This window comes from Cydia strobilella, chromosome 10, assembly GCF_947568885.1.
Source record: "Cydia strobilella chromosome 10, ilCydStro3.1, whole genome shotgun sequence".
NCBI classification, from domain to species: Eukaryota; Metazoa; Arthropoda; class Insecta; order Lepidoptera; family Tortricidae; genus Cydia; species Cydia strobilella.
This window is the reverse complement of record NC_086050.1, coordinates 11468167-11484430: the sequence shown is the minus strand read 5'-3', so window position 1 is coordinate 11484430 and position 16264 is coordinate 11468167. Positions and strand designations below refer to the sequence as shown.

At 48.2% G+C, this 16264-nt stretch overlaps 1 protein-coding gene and 1 non-coding gene across 2 annotated transcripts in view; both read left to right on the top strand.

The window, feature by feature from the left end:
- The window catches only part of LOC134744713 (proto-oncogene tyrosine-protein kinase ROS), an 82816-nt gene that overhangs the window by 64674 nt on the left and 1878 nt on the right, over positions 1–16264 (top strand). Inside the window, exons 29-36 of the mRNA XM_063678632.1 lie at positions 3657–3872; positions 9562–9701; positions 10325–10489; positions 10977–11171; positions 11685–11904; positions 12278–12375; positions 12993–13102; positions 15084–15250. Of these exons, the coding sequence (XP_063534702.1) occupies positions 3657–3872; positions 9562–9701; positions 10325–10489; positions 10977–11171; positions 11685–11904; positions 12278–12375; positions 12993–13102; positions 15084–15250 (1311 nt within the window). The remainder of the gene's footprint in view (positions 1–3656; positions 3873–9561; positions 9702–10324; positions 10490–10976; positions 11172–11684; positions 11905–12277; positions 12376–12992; positions 13103–15083; positions 15251–16264) is intronic.
- Trnae-cuc (transfer RNA glutamic acid (anticodon CUC)) lies at positions 10061–10132 on the top strand. The gene has a single exon. It is a non-coding gene; the product is annotated as a tRNA-Glu (tRNA).

Below are 16264 nucleotides of genomic sequence, written 5' to 3'. Positions count from 1 at the left end.
TTGATCGGCTTCGCCTGGAGGCTCTCTCTGCTCGCACAGCCTCCGCCTCGGTGCGAGATCTGCCCGCCACGTCGCCGGATCCGGTGCCCGCACCCGACCTGGCACCGGGGGCGCCGCGGGTTGATTTTAGTACCGACGAGGGGGATTTTGCAAGTCAGAGCGTGAGTACATCTGCCAATGAGCAACTGAGGAGGACTTTGGAAGAGGCGATTACGCAGTATCGCGCCACAACCAACTCTAGGCCACGATTACCACGTCTGCCTATAAATAGACGCAATCTAGCGCTAGTGGGAGCCCTAAACGCTTTACTAGAGCCACATTTACGGACTAGTAAAGATTTAGATGATACGCACTCGATCATGTACTGCGGAGCCATCGCGGCGTGCCGTGTTGCTCGAGTCAAGTTTCCGGACGCTGAACGTGCACCTAGGACCGCCGGAGGTGTCCCTGCATGGCAAGCGCGGATCGAGCGACGTATCAGCTCGTTTAGGACTCTCATTGCAAAGCTGATCTGCTTTAGGGGGGGCAACAACCGCCCCCGAGTAATGCGCTTTGTGAACCAGGCGTTCGCGGGGACGGATGTCAGGCCCCGCGACTACATGGCCAATGTCACAGAGCGCATCGACTTTCTAAAGCAGAAAGTCTATGCATGGGCAAACCGTATTCGCCGCTACAGAAAGCGTGTGGATCGATTCCAGCAGAATCGTCTTTTTCAAAGTGACCAAAGGAAGGTGTACCGAAGGTGGGAGGAAGCCGACTCTCGTGTGTCCGACGTGCGGCTACCGGATGCTACTGCCATGACTGATTTCTGGCGTAGCATCTGGTCAGTGCCTGTGGAACACACGGAGGGCGGTTGGATAGACGTTGTCGAACGTGAGTGCGAGAACATCGAACCTATGGGGGCTATCACCATCAGCCCCGATGACGTAAGTTGTGCCATCCGTACGACCCAGAACTGGAAAAGTCCTGGACCGGACGGATTGCACAACTTCTGGCTAAAATGGTTTCGATGCTCGCACGCACGGTTGGCAACGCAGTTCCAACAAGCCCTAGAGCTCGGTTCCCTCCCACCTTCCCTAACAACTGGTGTAACCTTCCTGCTCCACAAGTTCGGTAGTACCACGGAAGCAAAGAACTACAGACCCATCACGTGCTTGCCTACACTTTACAAGCTCCTTACATCCATTTTGAGAGCAAAAATTAACGCGCACATTGTCGCTAACAATATTTTGGCTTCCGCTCAAAATGGATGTAGGGTTGGGTCCCGTGGTACTAAAGAGCTCCTCGTCATAGACATGACCATATGCCAGCAAGTTCGGCGGAACAAGGGGGCCCTCTCGGCCGCCTGGATTGACTATAAGAAGGCCTATGATTCGGTGCCTCACTCATGGCTGAGAAGGGTATTGGAGCTGTATAAACTTGATGCAGCTTTAATATCCTTCCTAAGTGCGTGTATGAGGCAGTGGATCACAGTCCTTCGTCAACCAGGAGGTGGAGATGACCGCCCTGGCCCGCAGGAATTTATAAGGATCGAGCGAGGAATATTTCAGGGTGACAGTCTGAGTCCCCTGTGGTTCTGCCTAGCTCTGAATCCCCTCAGCACCCTGCTGAAGGATTCAGGGTTAGGTTGCCAGCTTCGGAGAGAGGGTGAAGTCATTTCTCACCTTCTGTACATGGATGACCTCAAGCTATTTGCGCCAAATAACCAAGACTTGATGGTGCTATTGAAAACCACAGAAGTTTTCAGTACCGCCATCAGAATGGAGTTTGGTGTCGATAAGTGTGCGGTTATGCATGTACAGCTGGGGGAGGTTGTAAATTCAACAAATTTACAACTTTCTGAGACAATGTCTTTCAGATCTATCTCTGAATCAGAAACCTATAAATACCTTGGTATGTCACAGTCGTTGGGTATTGAGGGCGAGGGTATTAGACGGTCGGTGAAGGAGCGGTTTTTCAGTCGGCTCACAAAAGTCCTTAACAGTCTTTTGTCAGGAGGCAATAAAGTGCGCGCCTTCAACGCCTGGGTAATGCCCATACTCATATACTCCTTTGGCATACTAAGGTGGACTCAGACCGAGCTGGACGCCCTGGATCGGAGGGTCCGTCTACTACTCACCACACACCGTATGCTACACCCACGCTCGTCAGTTATGAGATTGTACATCTCACGGAAGTGTGGAGGTCGAGGCTTCCTTAACGCCAAAGATCTCCACAACCGCGAGGTGTGCAATCTCAGGAATTATTTCCTTAACAACGAGTGTGGGATGCATCGTGATGTGGTGGCAGTGGACAGGCACTTCACGCCGCTCTCCTTGGCAAACGAGAACTGGCACAAACCTGTGGTACAAAGTGCTGCGGGCCGCAAGGCGGTATCGGAGAGTAAGGTGCTACACGGGCGGTTCTACAAGGCCCTCACGGGACCCGATGTAGACCTGCTCGCGTCGGTGAACTGGTTACGATTCGGGGACCTCTTCGGAGAAACCGAGGGTTTTGCCTGTGCAATTGCGGACGAAGTTATGATGACGAACAACTATCGGAAATATATCCTGAAGGACGGTACGGTCGACATTTGTCGGGCATGCCGCCGTCCCGGAGAGTCACTCAGGCATATCATTTCCGGTTGTTCTCATCTTGCTAACGGCGAGTACTTGCACAGACATAATCTCGTAGCCAGGATTATTCACCAGCAGCTTGCTCTTCTATACGGCCTTGTGGACTGCGAAGTACCGTACTACAAGTATTTACCTGTGCCAGTTCTCGAGAATGGTCGTGCCACGCTCTATTGGGATCGATCTATCATCACTGACAGGACTATTGTAGCCAATAAGCCTGACATTGTGATAATAGATCGATCGCAGCGCCGGGCCGTGCTCGTCGACATCACCATCCCCCATGATGAGAATCTCGTGAAAGCCGAGAAGGACAAGTCCAGTAAGTACCTAGACTTGGCTTACGAGATAACCGCCATGTGGGATGTTGATTCGACGATCATTGTCCCGATAGTCGTTTCAGCGAACGGTCTCATAGCGAAGAGTCTCGACCAACACCTTGAGAGACTCTCGCTAGGTGGTTGGATCAAGGGTCAGATGCAGAAGGCGGTGATCTTGGACACGGCGCGGATAGTCCGCCGGTTCCTCTCTCTGCGGCCCTGACCACCGGCAGCTTGGGCCCTGCCCCGCTGCTGACGGCACCCTAGGTTAGGTTTTTTATAATTTGTTTATATGTATTTTGTATTGTTTTGTAAGTGTTTTTATATTTTACTTTTATATGCATATTATAAAAAACCTAACATGAGAAAAATAATAAATAAAGAGAATAATAATAATAAAACTGTATATTAAAACGGATCACTCACGTTCAACATTTTTTGAAATGTTTCGCTCTGTAACGACTCTAGGAGTTTCAATTCGAGCCACACGCATTGGCTAACCGACGCAGACTCCGAAAAACGTGACACGAGTGACCAGTTTTGATATAGGTAAGTATTTAATGTCTGAGTCTCATGGAAGTTTTGTTATGAAAATTCTAGAACTGTTATAGGTAGGTACTTTTTTTGCGTCGTTAACCTAGTTTCTAAAATAATGAACTATTTGATAATTATAACTGAATTTGTTTGATAATTGGATACATCAGTTTGTTTTTTGTTATAATAGACACGTACTGGATAATCGGCTTGGGCAAAGTATCCGAAGGCTACTCCGCGATGGTGCAGGCGCACAACCGCTACGGCTGGGGCGCGCTGTCGCCGGCCGCGGAGCTGGACGCCGCGCCGCTGGCGGCCGCGATGCGGCCCCACCCTGTTGCACTCGCTGTGGCTGTGGCCGCACTCGCCGCGCTCGCTCTTGCTGTGGCCGCCTGTGTGTTCTACAGTAAGTACCTGTACCTACTCCTATAAGAGGTAGATATACAGAATGCGGCCCCACCCTGTTGCACTCGCTGTGGCTGTGGCCGCACTCGCCGCGCTCGCTCTTGCTGTGGCCGCCTGTGTGTTCTACAGTAAGTACCTGTACCTACTCCTATAAGAGGTAGATATACAGAATGCGGCCCCACCCTGTTGCACTCGCTGTGGCTGTGGCCGCACTCGCCGCGCTCGCTCTTGCTGTGGCCGCCTGTGTGTTCTACAGTAAGTACCTGTACCTACTCCTATAAGAGGTAGATATACAGAATGCGGCCCCACCCTGTTGCACTCGCTGTGGCTGTGGCCGCACTCGCCGCGCTCGCTCTTGCTGTGGCCGCCTGTGTGTTCTACAGTAAGTACCTGTACCTACTCCTATAAGAGGTAGATATACAGAATGCGGCCCCACCCTGTTGCACTCGCTGTGGCTGTGGCCGCACTCGCCGCGCTCGCTCTTGCTGTGGCCGCCTGTGTGTTCTACAGTAAGTACCTGTACCTACTCCTATAAGAGGTAGATATACAGAATGCGGCCCCACCCTGTTGCACTCGCTGTGGCTGTGGCCGCACTCGCCGCGCTCGCTCTTGCTGTGGCCGCCTGTGTGTTCTACAGTAAGTACCTGTACCTACTCCTATAAGAGGTAGATATACAGAATGCGGCCCCACCCTGTTGCACTCGCTGTGGCTGTGGCCGCACTCGCCGCGCTCGCTCTTGCTGTGGCCGCCTGTGTGTTCTACAGTAAGTACCTGTACCTACTCCTATAAGAGGTAGATATACAGAATGCGGCCCCACCCTGTTGCACTCGCTGTGGCTGTGGCCGCACTCGCCGCGCTCGCTCTTGCTGTGGCCGCCTGTGTGTTCTACAGTAAGTACCTGTACCTACTCCTATAAGAGGTAGATATACAGAATGCGGCCCCACCCTGTTGCACTCGCTGTGGCTGTGGCCGCACTCGCCGCGCTCGCTCTTGCTGTGGCCGCCTGTGTGTTCTACAGTAAGTACCTGTACCTACTCCTATAAGAGGTAGATATACAGAATGCGGCCCCACCCTGTTGCACTCGCTGTGGCTGTGGCCGCACTCGCCGCGCTCGCTCTTGCTGTGGCCGCCTGTGTGTTCTACAGTAAGTACCTGTACCTACTCCTATAAGAGGTAGATATACAGAATGCGGCCCCACCCTGTTGCACTCGCTGTGGCTGTGGCCGCACTCGCCGCGCTCGCTCTTGCTGTGGCCGCCTGTGTGTTCTACAGTAAGTACCTGTACCTACTCCTATAAGAGGTAGATATACAGAATGCGGCCCCACCCTGTTGCACTCGCTGTGGCTGTGGCCGCACTCGCCGCGCTCGCTCTTGCTGTGGCCGCCTGTGTGTTCTACAGTAAGTACCTGTACCTACTCCTATAAGAGGTAGATATACAGAATGCGGCCCCACCCTGTTGCACTCGCTGTGGCTGTGGCCGCACTCGCCGCGCTCGCTCTTGCTGTGGCCGCCTGTGTGTTCTACAGTAAGTACCTGTACCTACTCCTATAAGAGGTAGATATACAGAATGCGGCCCCACCCTGTTGCACTCGCTGTGGCTGTGGCCGCACTCGCCGCGCTCGCTCTTGCTGTGGCCGCCTGTGTGTTCTACAGTAAGTACCTGTACCTACTCCTATAAGAGGTAGATATACAGAATGCGGCCCCACCCTGTTGCACTCGCTGTGGCTGTGGCCGCACTCGCCGCGCTCGCTCTTGCTGTGGCCGCCTGTGTGTTCTACAGTAAGTACCTGTACCTACTCCTATAAGAGGTAGATATACAGAATGCGGCCCCACCCTGTTGCACTCGCTGTGGCTGTGGCCGCACTCGCCGCGCTCGCTCTTGCTGTGGCCGCCTGTGTGTTCTACAGTAAGTACCTGTACCTACTCCTATAAGAGGTAGATATACAGAATGCGGCCCCACCCTGTTGCACTCGCTGTGGCTGTGGCCGCACTCGCCGCGCTCGCTCTTGCTGTGGCCGCCTGTGTGTTCTACAGTAAGTACCTGTACCTACTCCTATAAGAGGTAGATATACAGAATGCGGCCCCACCCTGTTGCACTCGCTGTGGCTGTGGCCGCACTCGCCGCGCTCGCTCTTGCTGTGGCCGCCTGTGTGTTCTACAGTAAGTACCTGTACCTACTCCTATAAGAGGTAGATATACAGAATGCGGCCCCACCCTGTTGCACTCGCTGTGGCTGTGGCCGCACTCGCCGCGCTCGCTCTTGCTGTGGCCGCCTGTGTGTTCTACAGTAAGTACCTGTACCTACTCCTATAAGAGGTAGATATACAGAATGCGGCCCCACCCTGTTGCACTCGCTGTGGCTGTGGCCGCACTCGCCGCGCTCGCTCTTGCTGTGGCCGCCTGTGTGTTCTACAGTAAGTACCTGTACCTACTCCTATAAGAGGTAGATATACAGAATGCGGCCCCACCCTGTTGCACTCGCTGTGGCTGTGGCCGCACTCGCCGCGCTCGCTCTTGCTGTGGCCGCCTGTGTGTTCTACAGTAAGTACCTGTACCTACTCCTATAAGAGGTAGATATACAGAATGCGGCCCCACCCTGTTGCACTCGCTGTGGCTGTGGCCGCACTCGCCGCGCTCGCTCTTGCTGTGGCCGCCTGTGTGTTCTACAGTAAGTACCTGTACCTACTCCTATAAGAGGTAGATATACAGAATGCGGCCCCACCCTGTTGCACTCGCTGTGGCTGTGGCCGCACTCGCCGCGCTCGCTCTTGCTGTGGCCGCCTGTGTGTTCTACAGTAAGTACCTGTACCTACTCCTATAAGAGGTAGATATACAGAATGCGGCCCCACCCTGTTGCACTCGCTGTGGCTGTGGCCGCACTCGCCGCGCTCGCTCTTGCTGTGGCCGCCTGTGTGTTCTACAGTAAGTACCTGTACCTACTCCTATAAGAGGTAGATATACAGAATGCGGCCCCACCCTGTTGCACTCGCTGTGGCTGTGGCCGCACTCGCCGCGCTCGCTCTTGCTGTGGCCGCCTGTGTGTTCTACAGTAAGTACCTGTACCTACTCCTATAAGAGGTAGATATACAGAATGCGGCCCCACCCTGTTGCACTCGCTGTGGCTGTGGCCGCACTCGCCGCGCTCGCTCTTGCTGTGGCCGCCTGTGTGTTCTACAGTAAGTACCTGTACCTACTCCTATAAGAGGTAGATATACAGAATGCGGCCCCACCCTGTTGCACTCGCTGTGGCTGTGGCCGCACTCGCCGCGCTCGCTCTTGCTGTGGCCGCCTGTGTGTTCTACAGTAAGTACCTGTACCTACTCCTATAAGAGGTAGATATACAGAATGCGGCCCCACCCTGTTGCACTCGCTGTGGCTGTGGCCGCACTCGCCGCGCTCGCTCTTGCTGTGGCCGCCTGTGTGTTCTACAGTAAGTACCTGTACCTACTCCTATAAGAGGTAGATATACAGAATGCGGCCCCACCCTGTTGCACTCGCTGTGGCTGTGGCCGCACTCGCCGCGCTCGCTCTTGCTGTGGCCGCCTGTGTGTTCTACAGTAAGTACCTGTACCTACTCCTATAAGAGGTAGATATACAGAATGCGGCCCCACCCTGTTGCACTCGCTGTGGCTGTGGCCGCACTCGCCGCGCTCGCTCTTGCTGTGGCCGCCTGTGTGTTCTACAGTAAGTACCTGTACCTACTCCTATAAGAGGTAGATATACAGAATGCGGCCCCACCCTGTTGCACTCGCTGTGGCTGTGGCCGCACTCGCCGCGCTCGCTCTTGCTGTGGCCGCCTGTGTGTTCTACAGTAAGTACCTGTACCTACTCCTATAAGAGGTAGATATACAGAATGCGGCCCCACCCTGTTGCACTCGCTGTGGCTGTGGCCGCACTCGCCGCGCTCGCTCTTGCTGTGGCCGCCTGTGTGTTCTACAGTAAGTACCTGTACCTACTCCTATAACAAGTAGATACACAGAATGTTTTTTCAATCCTCAGGCATATTTACCAAGGTGAATATATAAATCATACTGAGTAACTTTTACTTTGGAACCAACCCCGAAATGGCGAAAGAAAAATTGCCTGTTTCATATATTTTGGCTTATCAGAGGTCGAAGGTTTTTATGGGAGAGCCAAAATATTCTGCTCGATTTCGGGGTTAATCTCGTAAAAATTGCTCATATATATTCACCTCGCAAAGGTTGTCTAACGGTTGAAAAAACACCTTGTATCTTTAAATGCGCGTGTATGCTGAATCTTCCCAAATATCGAACTGCTCTCCACCATCCGATATGGTCTAGTGGCTAGGATACCTGGCTCTCACCCAGGAGGCTCGGGTTCGATTCCCGGGAATAATCAGTATTTTTTTTTTCATATCCACAAAAATATCGGCTTTCAAAATAACCACTTTAGGTGTCCCTCAAGGGTCCCATTTGGGTCCATTATTATTTATATTATATATAAATGATATCACGGAGTGTCTAACAAATTCGAAAGCTCTTACTAAAATATTTCGAGTCATTAAAACAGACGCTGACTGTGCTCTACTGCAGGATGATCTAACTAGTTTTGAAACATATTGTATTGAAAATAATCTGTTTTTAAATAGTGACAAATGTTCAGTTATTACTTTCACTCGGAAAAGGGATCCCATTGTATTCAGTTACCGGCTGTGTATGTGCGGCAATACTCTAACACGACAGCATAGTATACGTGACCTAGGGGTGTTAATGGATGCAAAACTAACGTTTAACTCTCATATAGATCATATTTTAAACAAAGCATACAAACTTCTTCGTGTAGCAAAACCTTTTCGAAGACCTCTCACTTATAAACTTCTTTATAATAGTTACGTTCGCAGTAGATTGGAATTTGCTTCTGTAGCGTGGAATCCTCTCTTTAATGTCCATAAGACCCGAATTGAAAGACTCCAGAAAAAGTTCGTTAAAGCACTGAAATTTCGAGTGGGTCGTAACTATGTACATTACGCTTCCTCGGCTACACATCATAATATCCAGCCACTATCACTTAGACGGTCCTGTACAGATTTAGCATTTTTATTCAAAATTATTAATAATGTTGTAGATGCCCCCGACTTATTACATAAAATTTGCTTTCGTGTCCCCCGTAGGAATGAACGTAGTTGTCGCAGTAAGGCATTATTTAGCATTCCTAACAGCAGAACAAAACACGCACGGCATTCGTATAGTGGGCGCGCGTGTAGGCAGTACAATGAAAAATGTATGGACGCAGATTTGTTTAGCAGTTCATTAGGCTTGTTTAAAAGAACTGTATATTCTTTATTAAAATAAGGGTGAAATGTTGCAAGCACTTGTAATTTTAGTAATTTAAGTCTAAGTAAGTGAAAAGTATAAGTCTTTTCTCTTTTTTATACATTTATATACTATTGTTATTAGTAGGTATACTAGTGTTTTGATTATGTACAACTACTAGGTACTACAAGTTTGCACTATTTATCATTACTTTTTAATTGTACCTCGATATGTGAATTAGGAAACTATAGGTCTATAAAAAATCAATTTGTAGCTATTAGCTAAGTTGCTTATGTTTATTTTAAGACTGTTTGATTGTCAATAAATAAATAAATAAATAAAAAATATCATGTTTCCTAGTCACGTCACGTAACACTTGAAGAGTTTGAAGTACCTAATAAAAGTATTTCGTTTCAGCTTACAACAAACGCAACGAGAAGAAAACCGCTTTGGAAAATCAGATGCTGAACACGGTGCCGCGACGCGGTCCGGATGTAGAACTGGCTACACTGAGGCAGTTGCCCATCCGACATTCCACAAACATACTGTACAATCAGGTGAGATAGCTGTTCTGCTCTGTACGTGTGTAGCGTAGCGTGTGTACATGGCTTAACGTTCAGTTACGTTGCTGAAAGCTGCTGAAAGTGAGGTTAAATGACTTTAACTGTTGGACATTTGATTAAACCTAATATGTATACGGTGAAAAAAAATTGAGTTGTTTACAAAAATAGGCATATTGAAAAAAACTCCACAAAATAAATGACGGTCATCACTTTCTGTCTGAGCTATTATCAAAGAAAAGATAACTAAAAATAGTTTATATGCAAAATAATATTCTCGGCACGGACAGTTTATTTTTATCTAATAGCGATTAGGTATCTCTACCAGACAGCAAATATCGCACTGCTCTCCAACATCCGATATGGTCTAGTGGCTAGGATACCTGGCTCTCACCCAGGAGGCTCGGGTTCGATTCCCGGTATCGGAATAATCATTATAGTTTTTTTTTTTTTCATATGCACAAAAGGACTTTCAGTTAAGAGGCAACCCTAAATATGTAAAGAAAAAAATTACTGTTTACGTACAAGTCGACGTAATAAATACACCTTGTATAACAAACAATAGGATTATGTTGTTTTTTTGTTACTTCTGCAAGAATATTTTTAACGTTATTTTCCAGGGCGTCCACTGCCCATCGGACGCGGAACTGGCCAGTCTTCCACATATCAGACGCGAACAGATAACACTGACCAAGTTCTTAGGATCGGGCGCCTTTGGAGAGGTGTTTGAGGGCGTGGCGCGGCACATTGACGGCTCCAACGCGGACACTAAAGTCGCTGTTAAGGTGCGTGTTATCCTACAAGTGACCATTATCTATCGGACGCAGAGCTGGCCACATCAGACGCGAACAGAGCCTGCAGGGGCGTCTGCCTATCAGATGTAGCCGTCTTATCAGTATTCCACATATTCGATGCGAGAAGATTACGCTGACCAAGTTCTTAGTTGTTAGAAGGCATGACGCGGCACATTGACGGCTCCAATGCGGACACGAAAGTTAAAGTAAGTTAGATTTATCTTACTCGGCCACTATCGGACGCAATGACGGTTGAACTAGAAATTGCAGTTGAAGGCGACGAGTATCTGTTGTAGGTGAGCTGAAGTAAATAATAAAGAGGAACAGGAGCACTCCGGCCTCTACGCGATTTCCAGTTGATTGGCCTGAATTGGCCATTATTTAAAACGGACTATCTAAAGCTAATAAATCACAATTATAAGACTTTAGCTAGTGTGTCTTAGCGATAGGATTATTATTGACATAATATTACTTACAGACACTGCGCAAAGGAGCGACGGAGCAAGAAAAGAACGAGTTCCTAAAGGAAGCGGCGCTGATGTCGAACTTCAAACACGAGCACATCCTGAGGCTGCTCGGCGTGTGCCTCGACAACGACCCGCATTACATCATCATGGAGCTGATGGAGGCTGGGGACCTGCTGAGTTACTTGCGAGCCAAGCGGGCTTCACTGGTAAATATTGATATACACTTTAAAATTTAGTTCCTAGGAATTATAGAGGAGTCTCGCTATGCCCCTCAACTCCCACGTAATGTGCACAGCTCAGTGCACACCTTCCCGTTTTCTCGATAAAAAAAACTGAGGGCTTACCGCCAACATCGAAAGACGTTATTTGCCTTTCTATCGCTCTTGCATATTCGAGCTAGGGAGGCAGATAACGGTATTAGATTTTTTGATAATATCTGAAGTGACGTCGTCCATGTTTGGTATATTTTCATTTATGTGCATACAATAAATTCCGTGGCGGTGATTCATACTACTCATACTAGTAAATATTCGTAAGGAAGTCGGAGCTAATTTGGCATTCTTTTTCTTCACGAGCCTTAGTAAAAGCGCTCAACTGGATGAAAATTTAGCAAACCGGCGGTTATTGTTACATCTAGAGCAGTTACATTCTTGGAAATGACTGTATAAAAATGCGAATAACCCCTCTTCCAAAAGTAAATAATTTGTTTTATTACCCAGTACACGTCAGAATCTCTGACACTCGTGGACCTCCTGAACATGTGCGTGGACGTGACCAAAGGCTGCCGCTACCTCGAGGAGATGCACTTCGTGCACCGCGACCTCGCGTGCCGCAACTGTTTGGTGGCCACGCGGGCGAACGGTCGCGTCGTGAAGATCGGCGACTTCGGGCTCGCGAGGGACATTTATAAAAATGACTACTATAGGAAAGAGGGTGAAGGTGAGAATTTTTTTTCGCAATGGGGTTGGCCGGTCGAAGTGTTTAGCAGATGGCGCCAGCATAGCTTGCCCTGTCAATCCCTAGAATTGTGTCAAATTTTTGTTTTTTTAATGCCCTGGATGCCAGCCCTTTAAGCCAAATCTCATAGAAAAAGGGGCATGCTATGATGGCGCCATCTCTGCAAACCTTTGACAGTTGCCAACCCCATTACTGAGTTTTTGCATAGAGTTGGTTTTTGCTAATCTAAATTTACAAAAATTATTATTATAGAAAAGAGGATGACGGCGAATTAAACATAACTGATTAAAACCTAACCTTGGGGCCCGTTTCATGAAAGCTTGACATGTTATGTGATGTGATGCTTTTAATGTAGGATTGCTGCCAGTGCGATGGATGGCGGTGGAGTGCCTTGTAGACGGGGTGTTCTCGTGCCAGTCCGACGTGTGGGCATGGGGCGTTCTTTGCTGGGAGGTACGTATTAATCTATTATTTAACTGTAAATAGGTGTCATGAAGTGTTTTTTGGATAAGGACTATACCTATATGCAGTTGCAGCTGCTGCTAAGTAGGTGATACCTAAATAAATAAATAAACCGGCCAAGTGCGAGTCGGACTCGCGCACCGAGGGTTCCGTACTTTTTAGTATTTGTTGTTATAGCGGCAACAGAAATACACCTGTGAAAATTTCAACTGTCAAGCTATCACGGTTCATGAGATACAGCCTGGTGACAGACAGACGGACAGCGGAGTCTTAGTAATAGGGTCCCGTTTTTACCCTTTGGGTACGGAACTAGTGATGCGCGACTTTGAATGATACTAATTCGATTAGTCGATTATTATAATCATTCGAATCATTCGACTAATTTGAAAATCATTCGAATGACTTACGCTGGTTAATGCTCGGTACTAGTAGAGGAGATTAGTTACTACTAATTAGTAGTCATCATTCGATTATCAGCATTAGTGCATTACCAATTTCCAATTCGAATACAGAGATTAGTAATCGCTAATCATTCGAATAGGCAAATCATTCGAAGTCGCGCATCACTATACGGAACCCTAAAAAGAATACTCCTGTTGTATTTGCAGGTGCTGTCCCTCGGCCAGCAGCCGTACCCCGCGCGCACCAACCGCGAGGTGCTGGGCTACGTGCGCGCGGGCGGCACGCCCGACCGCCCGCCCAACTGCCCTTCGCTCTTGTGAGTACCCTAGCTCTGGTGGCATTGCAGGGCTGTCCAAACTTACAACTGATTACTACAAACATTTTACGTGACAGCTAATTCGTATAAAAATTAACTGTCAAATATTATGAAGAAATAGTTATTTGTATTACAAGAGAGGAAAGTTGTCTCACAAATAAAATATAAAATTAAACACTTAACATTTCTAAGGCAAACAGTCGTTAGCTAGTTTGCACAGGTGACAGCGCCATCTCTCGGTGCATTGAAACTAACCATCACGATAGGTGTTTTTAAAGTTACGACTTGGACATATTGCGAGTGTTTATCTTGAGTCCCGAGAAGGCGAAGTTAGAATCTTGAGAAAAACACGATGTAAAATAACTTTGCTCTTGTGTTGCATATATAATTTCTCACCTCAGTAGTGAGAACATATTAAAGGTTAAAATGTATTTCGAATTACACAGAATAATACAGAGCAACCAAAAAAAAAACGCATTTGTAATAGAAGTATGAAGTGGCAGTTCATGGCCTTTACTAAATTAAAAAGCTACTCCAGGGAGTGACGAAAGTAAGTAAGTAAATCTTTATTGCAAACCATGTTATGTACATAGATGTTACAAATTATGTTAAGTTTCACATGGACCCCGGTGGGGTGTAGCAATTTTTCTTATAAACATAATTATACAAAACTAAACTTAATTACTTTCATAATGTAAGCCCTAGGTCTATTATACATTTATAATTTGTGGATCAAGATATATATAGGCTACATTATTAAAAAAAAAATTAATTGTGTCTTCCATAAATTCTTTAACAGTGTAATAGGTTTTGTTTATCAAATGTGTCTTAAGCATGAATAGGTTTAGGTAGGAATAGGTTTTTGCTCTCAATGTTTTTCATATCTGAGGGTAATTTGTTGTAAATTTGTATAGCTTGGTAATATGGACCTTTTTTGTCTGTCTAGTTTCTCTCTGTCTGTCTGCCTTGTTTGTCTAGGACTGGTTCCGGTGGGACAATGTTATCTTTTCTGCGTGCACTTTTGCAGAATTCGAACATTTCGATATTGTTTCTGACGAAGGTAGCAATTTCCAGAATGTACAAAGAAGGTAGTAGAGTCAATGAAAAATGAAAATGAAAATGAAAATATTTTATTTCATTAATAAAATGTTACATTACAAGGTAGTAGGTTGGGACTTCCTTTTAAGTATATTATACCTGTATTAGGAAGCCCCGCTCCTCCGTAGCAACAAGTAATTTTTAGTTTAACAAAAGCAGAAAGAAAACTTAAGCTAATACAATTTTATCTACATTAAATGTGTATATGTGTGTGTGTGTGTGTGTGTGTGTGTGTGTGTGAGTGAGTGAGTGTGTATGTGTGTGTGTAGGTGTATGAGATCGTGAGTGCAGGTGGTGAGGTGATGTACTAATCGGCACTTCTTATATATAGGTACTGTAAAGCATAGAACTATGTATCGTACTTTTCTTACACAATAGGTATTTTCTTATACAATAGGTACTGTAAAATGTAAAATGTCATATTTTCTTACTTATTATATTAAAACTGATAAGTAGGTACTTTAGAGTTTGAGTTAATATCAACTTAATTTAATATATCAGAGCCTCTGTCTCCTCGTAGTTAAGTATTTTAAGCCACTCGGTTAATATTTTTTTACATTTATATAGTTGTAAATTGTATATATTTAGTATTTTGTTTATTTTATTGTACACATATGCAGATTGCGCTCCAAATTGTCTCTTAGCAAATACAGATTTTGTAGTTGATATGGGGGCAACATTATGTTTTCTTCTACGATTTAGCAGCTGTGGGTTAAATGGTAATGTTTTATGTAGTCTCGTTGTTAGACTCAGTCAATATGTTTAGGTTCAAAAAGTGCGGTTTGCAGGTGTCTGTCTGTGGAAAGTAGGCTTGTTCGAGCTGCTGAGGTGAAAAAAAATAGCACATCTACTAATAAATGTTATGGTTTTACTATGATTGCAGTTACGAGCTCCTCCAGAAGTGTTGGAGCTACAACGCGGAGGCGCGGCCGTCGTTCCGGCAGTGCCTGGAGCTGGTGACGGCGCTGCGCGACAACACGGCGCCCGATGTCGCGCTCGCCGCCACGCCCGCGCCCGCCCCGCCGCACTACCTCACGCTGCTCGGCGACGGTGAGTTACGTTCCGGCAGTGCCTGGAGCTGGTGACGGCGCTGCGCGACAACACGGCGCCCGACGTCGCGCTCGCCGCCACGCCCGCGCCCGCCCCGCCGCACTACCTCACGCTGCTCGGCGACGGTGAGTTACGTTCCGGCAGTGCCTGGAGCTGGTGACGGCGCTGCGCGACAACACGGCGCCCGACGTCGCGCTCGCCGCCACGCCCGCGCCCGCCCCGCCGCACTACCTCACGCTGCTCGGCGACGGTGAGTTACGTTCCGGCAGTGCCTGGAGCTGGTGACGGCGCTGCGCGACAACACGGCGCCCGACGTCGCGCTCGCCGCCACGCCCGCGCCCGCCCCGCCGCACTACCTCACGCTGCTCGGCGACGGTGAGTTACGTTCCGGCAGTGCCTGGAGCTGGTGACGGCGCTGCGCGACAACACGGCGCCCGACGTCGCGCTCGCCGCCACGCCCGCGCCCGCCCCGCCGCACTACCTCACGCTGCTCGGCGACGGTGAGTTACGTTCCGGCAGTGCCTGGAGCTGGTGACGGCGCTGCGCGACAACACGGCGCCCGACGTCGCGCTCGCCGCCACGCCCGCGCCCGCCCCGCCGCACTACCTCACGCTGCTCGGCGACGGTGAGTTACGTTCCGGCAGTGCCTGGAGCTGGTGACGGCGCTGCGCGACAACACGGCGCCCGACGTCGCGCTCGCCGCCACGCCCGCGCCCGCCCCGCCGCACTACCTCACGCTGCTCGGCGACGGTGAGTTACAGGAATATGGTTCTTATGTGTCACATGTAACACTCTTATTATAATGAGGGCTCGAATCTGCGGTGCAAACATGGTCAGTCCTGCGTTAAGTTACATGAGGAAGGATTTGTTTGTATTGGGCTGCTTCTTCACCGAGTTGTCACGTGACGCGTGTATTCTGATAGCCAATCAGGAAGGTACCGTTTATACATTGCAAAATGTTTAGTTACCTGTACAACATATTAATTACCTAAATAACTCATGTATCACGCATGT